The sequence below is a fragment of the Thalassophryne amazonica genome, chromosome 10, assembly GCF_902500255.1.
Source record: "Thalassophryne amazonica chromosome 10, fThaAma1.1, whole genome shotgun sequence".
Classification (NCBI taxonomy): Eukaryota; Metazoa; Chordata; class Actinopteri; order Batrachoidiformes; family Batrachoididae; genus Thalassophryne; species Thalassophryne amazonica.
Window position 1 is genome coordinate 35,953,329 of NC_047112.1, and position 18,429 is coordinate 35,971,757.

The following is an 18,429-nucleotide window of genomic DNA, read 5'->3' on the forward strand; positions in this document are numbered from 1 at the left end:
GGGGTGTTGTCAGTAGAATTTTGAGGGGGAAAAAATGAATTTACTTCATTTTGGAATCAGGCTGTAACACAACAAAATGTGGGAAAAGTGAAGCGCTGTGAATACTTTCTGGATGCACTGTATAATTTTAAGTTGATCTTATTTTTGTCAAACTTTAACTTCTCAAATGAATAAACAGCGGAGACCTTGCTGCACATCTGAGCAGCTTTTGTCATCATCTAGAGGATAATGAGCGCATTTAAGGGCTTCTGGTACGTTTCCTACTTGAAACCAAAAATGTAGTAACAAAAGCAGATACCTAGAGCTTTGACGTCCCATTATTAATATAGAAAAATTGCAATTTTGAGAGTTTTACGGTTTGAGTTTTCCATCCATCCATCCATTTTTTTCCGCTTTATCCGGAGTTGGGTCGCGGGGGCAGCAGCTCAAGCAAAGCCGCCCAGACCTCCCGATCCACACACACCTCCCCCAGCTCCTCCAGGGGGAACCCCAAGGCGTTCCCAAGCCAGCCGAGAGATGTAGTCCCTCCAGCATGTCCTGTGTCTTCCCCGGGTCCTCCTCCCAATGGGACGTGCCCGGAACACCTCTCCAGCGAGGCGTCCAGGGGGCATCCGGAAAAGATGCCCGAGCCACCTCAACTGACTCCTTTCCACGTGGAGGAGCAGCGGCTCGACTCCAAGCTCCTCCCAAGTGACCGAGCTCCTCACCCTATCTCTAAAGGAGCGCCCAGCCACCCTGCGGAAGAAACTCATCTCGGCCGCTTGTACTCGCGATCTCATTCTTTCGGTCATGAGCCAAATCTCATGACCATAGGTGAGGATCGGAACGTAGATCGATCGGTAAATCGAGAGCTTTGCCCCTCTACTCAGCTCTCTCTTCACCACGACGATCCGATACAGCGACTGCATCACTGCAGACGCTGCACCGATCCGTCTATCGATCTCACGCTCCATCCGTCCCTCACTCGTGAACAAGACCCCGAGATACTTAAACTCCTCCACTTGAGGCAAGGACACTCCACCGACCTGTTTGAGTTTTAAGATATGAAAATTTGCCAGAAGAACGTACAGGAGTGCGGAATTCGTCTGGACAAGCACAACATGTTGGTGTGAATATATTTTTAGTGCAGGGATATTATGCAGCATTTTTGTAAAAATGATGTTTAATTGTTTGAATCTTATCTAATTCAATCCAATAAATGGGTCACAAGTCTTCCCAGTGCTGGAGCCGGGATCCAAACCCTTGCAAAGCCAAAGAACACTAAGTTTCAAAACAGTTGTCATACCCATGCAGGATAATAGTCTTCATAACCAGCCTTGTCAGTTGCTGTGATTGCATTAAAATCCTCAGAGATTAGTAGTGTCACCTCTGAAGTAGTCATTGATCACCAAGTAAAGCTTTGAGTAAAATGTCTCCCTCACTGAGATATCACTCATCACAGTTTGAGCAGACAATGCCCAGACTACAAATAGGAGTATCCACAAACTGAGCTCTGGCCACTTTCAGGTCTGCAGACCTCCGAGAGTGCTGCCACTGCAAAACAGCTTTGAAAACACAATCGAGAGTAGTGGAAGTTGGTCAACCTTGCTGATAAGAAGGAGGTTACAGTTTATCTGAATGAGCTGTCTGGGTGCCATGACATCACTGTGCAGTAGACAATCCCTCAACACCACAGCAGTCCTTCTCCATTGAAAGGACCCTTGGTACTCTCTGGTGGTTTCTCATTTTCCAGAAGCAAAGATCCAAACAGCTGTCCCGTGTCCCCTTCATAACGCATACGCCATCCGATGGAAAGCAACAGCAGAGCTCTTTTTCCATGTTGAGCTCTGTGAAGGTTTTTAAATGGTGGTTGCAGGGCCAACCATGATACAAACACTGAAAAGAAATAAAATAAGAGTTACCTGCAGACTGAAAGACCAACTGCCTGCAGAGTAAGATTGTGCACAGAAGCTAAAGTACTGTCGGCACTAAGTGACAACACGTGAGACAACCCACTACAACTAACAAGGTTAAATAAATGCAATAAAAAAGAAACATGACCTGAATGAGAATGATATCTTTATTTAAAATTCTCTGGTTCAAAGCTGTTAATCTATACACAAAAAGCACAAGAAGAACGAATTAGACAATTTGACATAGAAACTGAAGGTTGGCGCATTAGTGCCATTCCTGAAGCACTAATGTACTAAAGCGTGATAACACATGGAGCCACGTCACTGAGAGCACTTCCAGCTGAGGGCTTATTTCCATGAAGCTGGAAGGGAACCAGACACCACGATGTTTCTACATTTACGTTTGGGCTGTTAGTACGGCTGCAGTAAAGCAGATTATTTAGATGTAAGGAGCAGGGGAGGGGGCCTGCACCGCCACACTTGAGTGCAACCAGTTCCAGCTGTCTCATGTTGTAAAGTGTTTTAAGAGAATAAAAGTCCTCGGGGACCTGTGTTCATGAAAGGATACCCCTCCTCCCCCAAAGTAGCCTCTAGAGGCCTCACAATCACTGCCAGGTGAGTCCTCCTGTCTGCTCTGTCAGACCATCGGGGATCTGCACTGCTGCACAACAACAGCAGACGAAACATTATTAACAAGTGAACCCAACTTTTAACACAGGAAAGGGGAAAGGAACATACTGCAGATCAATCTTTTGAAGTGGGAATGCAGCAGCAGCAGCAGCGTTAGTAGCTTCACAAACATAGTTTGGAACGGAAGCTTTTGTCAATACAAAAGCCCTTTAAAGCCCCGAGAGGGCACCTGGCTTATGTTTGGATGCGCCATCAGATCCTTTTGTGTGAGAACTCACACAGGCACTGTTTTGAGAAGGCACCAGTGTAGTACACGACTAAAATTTAACAACATGTACAGTAAAAACATACAAGCATATATATATATATATATATATATATATATATATATATATATATATATATATATATATATATATTTATATATAAAAATCCTTCATGCAGTGTGTAACATATCTCATAGGATGAGTAGATTCCGCATGTGGTGAGTAGTGGCAAGCAAGAAAGATTGCACAAAAGCCTTAACAGTGACATTCAGAGATTTGAAGAGTGAATTTAAAAAAGTTACATATAAAATAAACACCACTTTCAAAGTGGTTGTCTTATACCATGTTTCTTCTAATTTGGCAAAAACGTGTTAGAAAAAAATGGCAAAGTCCAAATTTCTACTTAGTGTTTCACAAAGTGGTGCCTCAACTCTTAAAGCATAATTCCAGGAAATTACAACCTAGGGTGTCTTTTTAGATGTGTTGGGGAGGGTGTAATGTTTTCACTTGGGACAAAAGGATTTTAACTGGTGCATTATTTATTATCAGGTTAGCAAGCAGAAACTTTTGGTCACACATGTCACTGTGGAATTGTCTTGTGTATCAGTTTTTTGTTATTGTTGAGTTTGTGTGCCAAATAAATTCATTCATTCATTCATTCAAAGCTAATCAGCTCATTTATCTTACTGGATGTGGCGTTAATAATTCAGTAAACCACTTTTTGAAACTGCTGAACAGGTAAAAATGCTGTTAGTAGTGTCCAGTTTCATCAACATGCACTTGTTTACCTCACTAAATGTGAATCTTTTAAAAATGACTGATTACACAGTTAGCTTCTTAATGTAGCCTCTTATCCTCTGACCCGCGCTGCTGTCATGCTAAGTGTTTACAGATTGAGTTTGAGGGGGAGGAGGGGGGGTTTCTTGCAGCGTAAGCTCCTACTCAGCAGCTAACTTGTAATCGCTCATGGACAGTCCCAACAGAGATGATGACGTTTTCGCAATTTGCTCTGGGTTGTTATTGCCCCATCGTGCAATATTGATTAGCTAGTTATCTTCTGCTTGCAAACTCAGTGTTTGCATTCAAAACAAAATAATCCACAGAGTTCTCCTGAGTGAAAAGATGACCCCCCCCACCCAAAATATCTACAAACTGGGCCTCGGTTGGGGGGGGGGGGGGATTCTACTTTAACATACAACAAATTAAACATACCCACAATAACTGTTTTGGACCTGTGCAGTCTGTTTCACACAATTACAAAACAAACATTCTGTAGTGTTTGGATATTTCAGAAAGAGACAAATTAGTTTTCCATATGCAGCATGTAATACATATCTTAAATAGCCCCAGTTGCTCATTACTGTGGAAATCACAACTACTAAATAGTGTTAGACTGTACGTGTACAAAACCTCGTTGATTATAGCATCAGACTTGCAGACACTGGCTGAATGATTTAGTACAACATTCTTCTATCTAGACACAGTCCGATACGAATTTCCAGTGATGCAATGCAATAGGCTGGAAAGATGACATCACTCCTGTAGTTGCCAATTAAAAGAGCCGTTGAAATCCACCGGTGCTTGTGAGTCAGCACTGATAACAATAGTGTGTTATCTGGCATGAATAGCAAAGTTTAACAGCCCCACTGTTTGTCCATTTCTCTGTGACATTTAAGCAGACAGAAATATCTCGTCACCTAATGTCAAAGTTTTTTTTCAGAATGCGTGCTGTATTCTTTAAGTTCATGGGTCTTTCCATTCTGAATCAGCTTTCTTGTAAAGCTACAACTTTCAGGTGAAGCATGATGGCGGCAACTTAGCTAAGTTTCCCAAAGTGCAATGTCCATTACTGCTTTACAGTAGTGTTCAGAATAATAGTAGTGCTATGTGACTAAAAAGATTAATCCAGGTTTTGAGTATATTTCTTATTGTTACATGGGAAACAAGGTACCAGTAGATTCAGTAGATTCTCACAAATCCAACAAGACCAAGCATTCATGATATGTACGCTCTTAAGGCTATGAAACTGGGCTATTAGTAAAAAAAGTAGAAAAGGGGGTGTTCACAATAATAGCATCTGCTGTTGACGCTATAAACTCAGCAGTTCGAACATAATAATTTTATGTTCAAACTGCTTTTTTAGCAATCCTGTGAATCACTAAACTAGTATTTAGTTGTATAACCACAGTTTTTCATGATTTCTTCACATCTGCGAGGCATTAATTTTGTTGGTTTGGAACCAAGATTTTGCTCGTTTACTTGTGCGCTTAGGGTCATTGTCTTGTTGAAACACCCATTTCAAAGGCATGTCCTCTTCAGCATAAGGCAACATGACCTCTTCAAGTATTTTGACATATCCAAACTGATCCATGACATCTGGTATGCGATATATAGGCCCAACACCATAGTAGGAGAAACATGCCCATATCATGATGCTTGCACCACCATGCTTCACTGTCTTCACTGTGAACTGTGGCTTAAATTCAGAGTTTGGGGGTCGTCTAACGAACTGTCTGCGGCCCTTGGACCCAAAAAGAATAATTTTACACTCATCAGTCCACAAAATATTCCTCCATTTCTCTTTAGGCCAGTTGATGTATTCTTTGGCAAATTGTAACCTCTTCTGCACATGTCTTTTATTTAACAGAGGGACTTTGCAAGGGATTCTTGAAAATAAATTAGCTTCACACAGGCTTGTTCTAACTGTCACAGCACTTACAGGTAACTCCAGACTGTCTTTGATCATCCTGGAGCTGATCAATGGGTGAACCTTTGCCATTCTGGTTATTCTTCTATCCATTTTGATGGGTGTTTTCCGTTTTCTTCCACACGTCTCTGTTTTTTTGTCCATTTTTAAGCATTGGAGATCATTGTAGATGAACAGCCTATAATTTTTTGCACCTGCGTATAAGTTTTCCCCGCTCCAGTCAACTTTTTAATCAAACTACGCTGTTCTTCTGAACAATGTCTTGAACGTCCCATTTTCCTCAGGCTTTCAAAGAGAAAAGCATGTTCAACAGGTACTGGCTTCATCCTTAAATAGGGGACACCTGATTCACACCTGTTTATTCTACAAAATTGACGAACTCACTGACTGAATGCCACACTAGTATTATTGTGAACATCCCCTTTTCTACTTTTTTTTTTTTTACGAATAGCCCAAATTCATAGCCTTAAGAGTGTGCATATCATGAATGCTTGGTCTTGTTGGATTTGTGAGAATCTACTGAATCTACTGGTACCTTGTTTCCCATGTAACAATAAGAAATATACTCAAAACCTGGATTAATCTTTTTAGTCACATAGCACTACTATTATTCTGAAAACTACTGTATATCTAAGAGGCCGACATAAAAAAAAAAGAATATTTATTCATCTAGTGTTGCCATTTCCAAGGCAGCATGGGGGCCAAGTCGTAAGTGCACTTGTTTCTAGAACAGAAGGTTCCTGGTTCAAGGTCACTCGTGTCCATACTCCATGGAACGTGGAGTTGTGTCAGGAAGGGCATCCGGTTTAAAACGTATGTCAAATCAACATACGGATGCATGGATCTGTTATGGCAACTCTGAGCAAAAAGGAATAAGTAAAAGGAACTATTTATTCAATGTTGCTATTTCCACAATTTATGTTTTGCAGACGTCTTTTAGTGTGTAACCAGTATAAGGTGCTCGAACATGAGGCCAACTAATGGAAGCACTCCGTTAACCTATAAACACTCCTTCATCCTCTCATTCTGACATTTATGTTACCATAAAAAACAACTTGATTTTCTAGACAGAGATGTTAAAAAGATAAACATTTAAAGCTCCATTAAGAGACAGATGTGAGTGTCAAAGGTAAAAACAATCACTTAATGCAGCTTTAAGCAGAAATGCTTCAACATCAACAATGATGTTTTCAAATTAAAATGCTCCTCTCTCTCTTACAGGAGAAAAGGGGGTCATCACGTGTGAGCAGGGGTCAGGCACCTGGTAATGAGATACAGCCCCTCTAGTCAGTCCAGTGGTTTTTGGAGCAGGCAGCGCACGAGTGGTTGACGTGAAGGGAGCTGTAGCACCGAGGCTGCAACCTACAGACCCAAGACCCAAAGCTTTAGCCCTTTGAAACATAATTACATAATCGTGGTTGAGCACTATAAACTTAATCTGACGTGACAACCTACAGAATAACATGACCTCTGTTATCATCACCCTTTACACATTTAAGTAAATGATGCTAACTGCACAATCCGAGTCTAAGCCCCTCAGATGGATCCCATGACATGGGTTCTGCATGCTGCAGCTTTCGTTGTCCAGCTACAACCCTGATCGCAAAGACCTGGTATTGGGGTGATGAAAGTTGTAATGATTGCAGTGCTCAGAGTCTGCAAGGTGCAAGCTGGGTTTCCTCTCTGGATCTTCACTGTCAGCCGGGTCTGGCCGAGTGCAAGGTGGAGGACGCTTCTTAAAGAAGTCTGACACAAAGTACACCTGCAGGGCACAGCAAAAGAGAAGACATTTTTGGAAACAGCAATGTCCCACAGGCTGGAAAATATGACTGCATATATGTCTGGACAGATCTGTACACAGCTGGTTGCCGACACGCGCACACGCACACACACACACGCGCGCACACGCGCACACACACACACACACACACACACACACACACACACACACACACACACACACACACACACACACACACACACACACATCTGAGAAGAACACACAAGAGAGCAACCACAACCCCTGTAGGCCATAAAACACTATGCCCACAAGGCTCTGCACAGCACTGTGAAGGCCAAAGGTGTGTGATCACATTGCAATTAATCATATAAGCACTCGCATAAGCATGCAGGACCACTGTAGAATTTCCTTTAGACATTGGGTGTTGACAGCAGCTCCTTCAAAACAGGAAAGGGGCTAAACAGTAAAGACGTCCAGCTGGATGAATTGAACAGAATGTTGTATTTCCTAAGAAATTGCCCGTGTGTGTTTGTATCAAGCCCCACTTTGTTTTGTAACTGTTGCACTTTAGTTCACTCATGCTTCCTGCCAATACAGGTGTTTGTTTACAGTGAGAGTATTTACAGTGAGTTTTCTGGTTTGAAGCTTCATCCGAACCACCTATGTAATTTTAAATAGTGATTACTGAAATAAGTATTGATTGATTAACGCTTTAAAATGCAGTGAGGGAATGAAAACAACATTTTGCATCTCAACAAATTAAAAGGCCATATAATGAGAACAAACCCTGAAAAGTTATTTTGTTCTACCAGTGTAATATCCCATAGTCATGTCTACCACCTGCTGAATGGTTAGTGGACGCTGTGTTGATGATGGATTAGGAACAGGTGTGGCTATGACAATAAGTGACCATTTATGCAAGCAAATATAATAAATAAGAGAAGTCAACTGTTATTTTTGGATTGTTTCCACCATCATTATGTACTAAAACTCAAAGTCACAGGAGTGTACCAATTATGGGCCCCTTCACACATAGTGCATATTTGGTCGACTTACGGTGAAACAGCGCAAAACAGAGCGAAACAGTTTGGAATTAGCGCACCATGAAACATTGCGCCGACGGGCAGCCATGCACGATCCCGGTGCAATGTTTAGTGCACGCGATGGTGTCTTTTGAGCGGAACGCAGCTGCACGGGCTGTGGAACGAGCTGCACCACGTTGCACTGCTGATGTGGAGGAAAATAAAATAAAAACCACCTGTATAATTAGTGAATATCACTGGGTTGATATAAATAATACATAAAAGGCGACGCAATGCAGAACCCCACGGTTAAATAACCCTGGGTAAATAAAAATAAAATAAAATAAATGCCACTAACGGGATTTGAACCCACACGCTCTGATTACCAGATGGAAACTTTACCACTGCATCACAATCACTGTCTCATAACAGGAGTGTGAAATGGTTAAAATCAACAAGCAGATAAACGTATTTTCTAAAAAAGAAAAAAGCGCTGTGATAACTGACCAAACAGCATTTGTTATGGCATATTTCTGCTGATTTGTGATTGAAAGTGGCGTATTTGTCACACTGTTGGCCTGTTATATGGCCCTGTGGTGCGCCGCTCACTGTCCTTCAGACAGACGTGACATTCAGATCGCCTGCTGCATGTCCACATGAACTGGTGGTCCAGTCCAGCTGGAACAGTCTGTCAATGTGTGTGTTGTGTGTGCTGTGTGGTTTTGAACTTGTCAGTTTATTTTACTCCCAAAGCCAAAACCTGGTGGCCATCAAGGCCACCAAGACATATTATGTTATACTGTGTTGATATCATACAGGAATTTATCAGTGGCTCCCTGGAAGTAAGCAGTTCTTGGCACTCACATTGAAAAGAGCAACCAGTGCCCCCTGCAGGAGCCCCACCAGCACATCACTCCAGTGGTGCTTGTAGTCAGAAACCCGGGTGTAACCCACATACACAGCAAAGGCCACCAAGAAGAACTGGATTGTGGGCCGGACAAGTCTGGCCCACTTAGCCACCAATCTTGCCTGGACATAAAGCTGGAAAGAGAGATAAAGTTGAACAATGAAGAGGGCTGAAGTGACAGAAAAGAAGAACACATGTTTATATTAGTAATATTTTTCTGTCTATTCAATCATTACATTGTTGAAAGAAGCCAAGATTGATTTGGATTGTGAACAGTTTTACCGAATCAGGTTAAAATAATGTCTCTAGTGTTTGCACCAACACCTGTTTGCTTTGACTCAATCTTACATATGTAACGTAAGAGTGATATAAATCACCACCACAATTTCTGTTTTGCTGAAGTCATCCACAGAACAATGTAAGCTATAAACCAGCTCACAAACCACAGAACACTGTGCAGGCTTTTAGAGCAGACACCATCATAGTCCAAGCAGAAACAAAGTTCAGCCCCTATTCTAATTTTTTTGGTTATATATTCCAGAAGGTCACAGTTTGAAACCTTTTCCATACCTTGGAAAACCACTGAGGGTCCAGTTGGTTACCTGGAGATATTCTGTCATTGTCCCATGCTGTTTGAACTGTGGCAGGATTTTCAAGATGTTAAAATAGTTTTTTGCTTCCCATCACGAACTGTGATGTACTTTCATAATTCCTTGCATTTAAATGGACCCACTACTGTCACCGTACATGCTGTGAGGTCACTGAGAGGATTTCTGAGCACACCGAACTTGTGCTAAAGTCATACTACAGGTGTACTATCACGGTGGTGGTCAACAGGTTTGTACACTTGCTTCCAAAATCACCAGTCTTAATTTCAAACTTTGGTCCAAAGTATTACTTTTTACAGGGGCTTTCTTTGGCGTACTGAAGCCTACAGGATAGCAGGCGTGCCCGTCTTAAAAGAATTAAAGATAATGAATTTGATAGGCACAGATGAGACAACATTAAACCTTTTTCACTTTCTGCAAATGGTCTGAGATCATTTCACTTAATGTCGGCATTCTTTTCCCGAGTCCTTGACTCATCCTTTATGTATACAGACACAAACCATGGGCCTGCTTTTTACTTCTTAATTATCTGCTGAGCAGTGATCCAAAATCTTAAGCCTGCACTCACATGAGCTCATGTGGGGACCATTAGGCCTGATTCACATGAAGTTTCCATGGAGACAATAAAAGTTAAAAGAAGTGTGGGGGGGATATATGTACTATAATTTATAGGTTGCTCAGAGAGGATGACACGGAGCTTTGAAAATACTTAAGAAATTTGAATTATACTTCATCAAGTTAAGTTTGGTTTGGATTGGTGCCATGGCACCAGCTGCCTCTTCTCTGCCTGCAACCCAGAACAGAGATTCCAGCTGCACATTCAAAACACACTTACACAGGACTAAGGGTAGGTACAAATAAATGAACTATTAATCATCATTGTACGGTGAATGGTCTAAATCAATTAATCAAATTCAAAAAGTACTTAATTTATGCCATTCCTTTCAGTGAAAGCACAGCTTGCGGGTACACATTTTATTTTATTTTATACATTGGGTAGTGTCTATAAAATAGGTAACTGACATTTTTCAAGCATGGTAATAAATTATGCAAAGTTTCTATAATGAGTTGGAATGGTGTGCGAGTCCAGAATGTTTTTAAAACCTTATACCTCAACAGTTTTTAGAGGAAGAACTCAACCCTTTTATTTATTTCTTGTTACTTCTATTTTGTCATTTGATATTTAAATGGACCACAATGGAAATGAGTGTTTTCACTTTCTTGTGTCATCCATGCATTTTTAATGTATTTACAATTATATTATGTACTTACATTAAACTTACAAAATAAAATCACACATGCACGTGACCATGTGGTTAGTGCACTTGGTTGCAGTACGGAAGGTTCTCGGTTCAAACCCCACCCCTACCACATTTCTTCATGTAATGTGGGGTTGCGTCAGGAAGTGCATTTGGCGTAAAACTACTGCCATTTAAACATACAGATCCACCTCAGATTTGCTAGGGCAACCCCAAGTGAAAACAAAGAAGCAGCCGAAGGGACTTACTTTTTTTTTTTTTTTTTTAAACGCACACACGCGTGTATACACATACAAAGACGCCACTTTGCTTTTAATATATAGATGATTTACCGCCCCTTGCTGGAACGGCATGCAAGTCCAGAATGTAATTAGCAATGTCGAGTGTTGCATATCCATACTTTTTCCAAAAATATTAGTCTGATCAACTTTCCATTTTTGCAGCATTCATCTTTGACCCAAAATACATAAGCATACGAAATGGCAAAGGTCAGCTCTCCCCAGTTTGTCTGTGACTGAAGCCCTACATGCACACAGAGGCCACTTGGCCACATCTGCTGCAATTCAACTTATTTTATTAGTATAGCACCAAAACACAACAAAACTGTCTCAAGGTTTTTCATATGAGTAAGGTCTAAGCTTACCAACCCCACTGAGCAAGCACACAGGTGACAGTGGTAAGGAAAAACTCCCTCTGGTGATAATGAGGAAGAAACCTCAAGCAGACCAGACCCAGAGGGGTGACCCACTGCTTAGGCCATTCTAAGAGTTACAAGGTTTTAACAGATTGTACAAAAAACAAACAAACAAAAAACAAAACAAAACAAACAAACAAAAAAACAGAATCCTTAATTGAAAATACAGTACAGTCTATTTTGAGTATATAATAATGTCCAGCACCGGTATGCTGCAAGGCCAGGACCTCCGGTCAGTCATGGAACAGGTGTCGCATCCCAAGGTCTGTCCTCAGACCTTCTTGCCACACTGCAAGACGGTCTGTCGTTCAATTCCATATATGCTCAGTTCCTTTCTGTGTGGAAATTACAAATTCCATACAAAAAGGACCAGGTTGGAAGTGAACCCAGGACATTGTTACTGTGAAGCAACAGTGCTAATCACTAAGACATTGTGCTGCCCACAGTCCTGGCAAAATATCTTGAAATTATGTATTTGGCATATTGGCTAACCCCTGCAAAGATGCAGCCACCTTTTCACAATGGAGAACTACATTGCTGCCATCATGTTAAAATCCGTGTAATTGTGAAAACCATATTGGAAAATACAAGCCATCAGCAGAAGTGTAACATAATCTGACTATTTGACACTGTAGTAAGGAAAAATAGAAGTGCTGTGGCAATTCAGGATTTTTGCTGAAGTGGGCTGACTCACTTTGTAATTGCTGGGAGAACCCTGTAAAATTACACAGCATTTTATAAGACTATGTAAGTAACCATGGCAAGCTCATGAACTGTACTCACCGCTAGGAAGAGCATGCAGTACATTCCAAAAGAGGAATGGCCTGAGTAGAAGGACAACCTGAAAAACAACAGGAACCAAGGCTAAATGTATCTTATACTATTTTAGCATCTTCTTAGCATCAGTAACAGGTAAAATGTAGGTTTCAAATTTCCCCGAAAAGTGTTTCACACTATTCTTCCGTATGCAAAGTATAGTGCTGGGGTGTCAGTTCTACCATGTATTACAAACACATATTGATATATACACATTTTTAACACCTTGTCTATATACGAGGTATGTTGGAAAAGTATCCAACCTTTTTATTTTTTGCAAAAACCATATGGATTTGAATCACGTGTGATTGCATCAGCCAAGCTTGAACCTTCGTGCGCATGCGTGAGTTTTTTCACACCTGTCAGTTGCGTCATTCGCCTGTGAGCACGCTTTGTGGGAGGAGGGGTCCAGCCCCCTCGGCGGATTTTTATTGTCAGGAAAATGGCTGAGCGACTGCCGCTTTGCTGCATCAAACTTTTTTCAGAAACTGTGAGAGACAGCCAGGTGGAAACCATTCGGAAAATTCAGATGGCTTTCTGTGAAGATCTTATGGGCATCACACAGATTAAGGAGCATTAGAACCGGATTAAAGACGGCCCACAGCGGCTGAGGGTGCGCCGCGCTTCGAGCGGCCATCGACAGGCTGAAACGACCAGATCATTTCCAAAGTGAAGGCTGTGTTGATCCGGGACGTCGTCTGACTACCAGAGAAATGGCAAGAGAGGTGGACATAGCACTTTTTTGGCACATTACACTGTTACAGGAGATTTTGTAATGAAAGACGTGCGGCGGAATTCGCGCGTCAGGATGGAGCTGCGTAATGGCGCAGAACAAAAAGCACCTCCGTGTTGGAAGTCTCACGGGACATGCCCAGCTCTTCCACCATTCGGATTCAGATGGCTTTGGGTGGCTTCTCAGTCGAGTGAGTATCCGAGAAATTGTCGAAGAGCTGAACATGTCACAACATGTCCTGTGAGACCAACACAGAGGTGCTTTCGTTCCGCGCCATTAGCGGCTCCGTGGCGAATTCCTCCGCTCCTGTTTTCATGACAAAATCTCCTTTAACAGTGGAATGTGCCGGGAAAGTGCTATGTCCACCTTTTCTGCCATTTCTCTGGTAGTCAGACAACGTCCCGGATCAACACAGCATTCAGTTTGGAAATGATCTGGTCATTTCAGCCTGTCGATCGCCGCTCGGAGCGCCCTCCGCCATTGTGCGCCGTCTTTAAACCGGCTGTAACACTCCTTAATCTGTGTGATGCCCATAAAATCATCCCTGAAAGCCATCTGGCTTTCCACCTGGCTGTCTCTCAAAGTTTCTGGAAAAATTTGATGCAGCGCTGCTCCAGCCATTCAGACATTTTCCTCACAATGAAAATCCGACGAGGGGGGAGGACCAGTGCTCACTCAAAGCCTTCTCACAGGCAAATGACGCAACCGACAGGCATGAAAAAACTCAAGCATGCGCACAAAGGTTCAAGCTTGGCTGATGCAATCACACGTGATTCAAATCCATATGGTCTTTGCAAAAAATAAAAAGGTCGGATACTTTTATAACAGACCTCGTATATCACACTTGAGTATGAGGCACAGACACTTCATACCAGTAGCATATTGCAAGCACTTGCAAAACTTTAATTCTTGTTTTTCTTCCGATACCTGGACTCCATGATGTCTTGATGTCTGCCCGTACAGTTGATCACCTGCATGTATCCTGTGCAGATTTTGGGGGCGCACATAGCCATGAAGTTGGGTCTCGGGCGGCCGATTGTGAACTTGGCCAAGTCTGTAAATGACTGACTGACAGCTGCTCCAAACAAAAAGGTTCCTACTACTTTGTATAGGGCAGCTACATACTGGTTAAAGCTCGAGTTTGAGTAAATCTTCTTACTGTAAACAAGATATGCTTCTCCTGAAGTGATCTGTGGGAAGAAACAGACAATGTAAAAGACAAATACAAAATACAGTTTCAATTTTTGTTTTAGAAATTAAAATACAATTTCTAAATAATAAGTTAATATTTACTCCATTCCTGTGGCTATTTATCATTGTGACAAACAGTTCAAATTACACCAGGAGCTAACTGGGGTGAGAGGAATAAAGTTATGACAAAGCTTTGGGCAAAACTTACAATGACAACAGTGCAGGAGATGGTGACAGCAGCCAACATGGTATGAGTAATGGTGTCTTCTTTTATGGGATACATGATGCTCTGGTCATCACAGTAAATCCCTCTGTGATACGGCTTGTTCAGAATGTTCAAAATGATGAAGGGCAATGCAGCTGTATTGAAAACCAAGCAGAAAAACAGTGTGATTACACTGGGATACATTATGAATTGAAGTTGATAGCATTTGCAGAAATGGTGGAGGATAATATTGGTCAACACGATTTTTCTTGCATGGAGTTTTTCAACGGATTTTGTGTCATTTGGAGGCACTGAATCTGAATCTGGTGTTAGTTTCATCAATGACGAAATCTTTTTGAGATATGAAAACATATTTCTCGTATCAAGCATTGAAGCAAAAGCTGCAGGCTCACACACCTCTTCAGCGCCATAAACGATATTACGGCATAAGTATTCATAGCCTTTGCTATGAAGCCTTTGTCCAATTACTTAAATGCAATGGAGGGAATAAAAATTGCTGTAACTCCTCACTGCCTGATGTTTTGTTAAACCCCTTGAATTAAAGCTGAAAGTATATACTCCAGACATATCTGGATTGTTCCGCTTCAGCTAAGTCGTGGTGGTGTACACAGGCACAATTACAAAATTGTCACTGCCAAAATACTTAAGGACCCAAATGTAGATACTACTTCCACAATTAGGACTGAGGAAATGGGCTGAATCAAGATAAAAAAGTGTTGTTTTCAAACATGCATTCCTCTTTTTTGCACATTTTCAAACATTATGCTATTTGCTAATCTGCAAAGTGAATATGTCTGTTCAATGGCAGGCAGATTGTTTTATCACTCCCTCAGGACCTTCTGTTCTAAAACAGTCAAGACTCAGTTGTTCAATGTCAAGGCAGAAACACAGACACCACAGAATTGCAAAAATAAACAGTGAAAAATAGCATAAAAATCCATTTGTAAATCCATGTTCAAACACAAGACCACAGACACAAATTACTGTACATACACAAACATACAACACTTCAAATGATGTGGCTATATGCAAAAATAAGACCAAATATAGCTATTGAAGGTTGGGGAGTGCATGCATAATGTCAGTGAAGTGTCTAAAAACATCCATCCTACAAACTCTCCTTAGATCTCTGATGTGTACATGTGCAGTAATTCCACTGTACTTTTTTTTTGGGGGGGGGGGGGGGGTTCACCCATAGGTTTTCAGAAAAGCTGGTTTGTAGCTGGTTTGCCAGCATCTTGGCAATGACTGACGCCGCCTAACTGCTGGCCAATGCATGAATTGATAAAGGGTGGAGCATGGGCGAGATGAATGAAGCCTGAACATGCCCCCATTTCGGACTTACCAAACAAGTTAAAGCTAACAGGCAAATCTTGGTTCAGGTGTTTATTAAATATTATTGCAGACTCAGAGCTGGTTTTCATAACGGGTGGTTTGGGTACAGGTATTAAAATTTATGGCCAGTATATTTCCTCAGTAAACATGGCATAATAGTAGGGCTGCCACGATTAGTCGAATAGTCATGATTACATCGACTATCAAAATAGTCGGTGACTAATTTAATAATCAACATAATCGTTTATTTTTTTTAAGTTTTTTTTTCCTCTCAAAACTGCTGCTGCATCTTCTGTTGCCTTTCTGTCCTTGATGCACATGCGCAGTAGTGGTTATCCGGGTCAGCCGTGATGTCACCGGAAAAGTTATGCCCAAACAATATCACGGCTTACCGGAAACAAAGCTCAAAACTTTGGGGGCATTTTAACCACATTAAGAGAAAAACATGCAATGCAAAATCTGCAAGGCAGAACTTGCCTTCCACGGCAGTACAACAGCGATACAAGAGCATCTGAGAAGGAAAGATGTTGATTCTGATGAAGTGAGAGTTGTCTCGGTAAGCAAATTGGGTAGTTAGCTGCGAACATTAACATCTACAGTGAGCTACTTAGCTGTAAACGTTAACATTAACGATGATGATTTCATTAGCCTTAGCACACTTAGCGATGTCATGTTTAAATAGAAACTGTAATAAACACTAATATTTTTTATTTATTTAATCCTTTATTTAGACAGGAAAATCTCTTGAGACGTAATGTCTCATTTACAAGAGAGACCTGTTTTTATTTTATAATGCTACGTTACAGTGCTAAAAAAATATGTTTCACTTCAATGAACGACTGTTACCAAGTAAAAGTTGAATGAACTATCATCTTAATTGTCTTTATTTTTTATTTAGCACATAAGAGCAGCTGCATGCTGGTGCATTAAGCAGCATTTTACGTATGATCCGATTAGTCAACTAATCGCAAAAATAATCGGTGACTAGTTGATTATGAAAATAATTACTTGTGGCAGACCTACAGAATAGTGAAGATAACTTCACCAAGCTCTTGACACCTGTCAATAGCTCTAATATACAAATTAAATAATACTCAACAGAAATACTGGAGCACAGACCTAAAAGGTCTGTTAGTCCAATTAAACAGAGGAAGTCATAGTACCTCAGACATTTGTAATAAAATGCTCATAAAGTACAAATGCAGTTGTCAGGAAACTTTATAACCTTATGCAACCTTGTGATAGCATCTTTGGGACAGAGTGTTTTTTTTTTGTTGTTGTTGTTTGCATAAAGGAACTGCTGGAACCCATGAATTACTCATCGTGCCAGTGCAAGAAATTCTTGTGATTGTCTTCCCAGATACATGTTGTAAAAACTGTGTCCCGACCACAGGCTAATCTTGTGAAACCCAACAAGCTATCCATACATGATGAAATCAAATGAGCCATACATGCCTGCATAATATGTGTTGTACTGGCAGTTTCATGCTCCTCCTCTATAAGAGTTTGTGAGCCCAGAGCTCAGTGAACAACTTTGGACTGTATGTTGATTATTGTTGCCTTGCATCAAGTATTAATCTTGCTCATTCCGTCTCGTGTGATCTGTGACTCCTATTGAGTTTTTATTCTGACAGCAATCGAGTCCACAGCGGATAGCTACCTTTGTTGGCAAGTGGCTGCCTGCCTCAATACATTAGCACACACTAACAGTCACTAAAAGTGACCACAGCCCTAATTATTCCTAACTTTATGGATTAAAATCACTTCAACTGGCAAGTTATATAAAAATGCACCCCGTTTAGTTGACATAAATGGGAAATGAGTTACAGAGACCAAAACAATTTGTTGTACCAAGCAGTAAACATGGTTATTTCCTGAAAAGGGGCAACATTTTTAAATGAATTTTACAGTTTGGGAGTGATTACAATCGCTAAATGACTTGTTCCGGGGAGAACGGAGGCTCTCGCCTCACAGGGATCTCATTCTGTGTTTCGCAGTTATGAATCTCGTGCCATCTCGCGGTCCGTGACTCACGCGAGAGATCAGTTTCAGCAGAGTTCCGGTTCAGGGCACAATGCAAACAAAGGTCGTGAAGTGTGGCCAACAAGAAAACACTGGGCATGGCAGAAATTAATCATAGGGGCTACACCACCTCTAGATAACCCTCTCAATTTGGGAGAACGTGTCATCATCATAATCGCCCATGAATTCGCTGGATCAATGCCATCCATGTCCTCGTTAGTCATTACGTGGTCTGCCCAGAAATTAACAGTCCTTTTTATTTTTTTTAAAAACTATATGGATTTCATTCATATGTTTTTACGTCAGACATGCTTGAACCCTCGTGCGCATGCGTGAGTTTTTCCACGCCTGTCGGTGACGTCATTCGCCTGTGAGCACGC

The 18,429-nt window shown here is 41.3% G+C and overlaps 1 protein-coding gene and 1 long non-coding RNA gene across 3 annotated transcripts in view; both read right to left on the reverse strand.

The window, feature by feature from the left end:
* Positions 1-3,869: 3,869 nt before the first annotated feature.
* On the reverse strand, positions 3,870-5,026 carry LOC117518607. Its single transcript, XR_004563031.1, has 2 exons — positions 4,436-5,026; positions 3,870-4,403 (listed from the first exon to the last, which is right to left on the reverse strand). It is a non-coding gene; the product is annotated as an uncharacterized LOC117518607 (long non-coding RNA).
* A 1,289-nt stretch (positions 5,027-6,315) lies between these two features.
* Positions 6,316-18,429, reverse strand: part of plpp2b (phospholipid phosphatase 2b) — a 56,862-nt gene continuing 44,748 nt past the window's right edge. Inside the window, exons 2-7 of one of the 2 annotated variants that reach the window (XR_004563030.1) lie at positions 14,675-14,826; positions 14,203-14,465; positions 12,510-12,567; positions 9,123-9,299; positions 6,990-7,257; positions 6,316-6,950 (exon numbers count right to left, since the gene is read on the reverse strand). Coding sequence is in view for 1 of the 2 variants with exons in the window: in XM_034179790.1 (XP_034035681.1) it covers positions 7,084-7,257; positions 9,123-9,299; positions 12,510-12,567; positions 14,203-14,465; positions 14,675-14,826 (824 nt within the window). In the remaining variant the exon portion in view is untranslated. Of the gene's footprint in view, positions 7,258-9,122; positions 9,300-12,509; positions 12,568-14,202; positions 14,466-14,674; positions 14,827-18,429 lie in introns of both variants that reach the window. The other variant, XM_034179790.1, reaches the window with a different exon arrangement.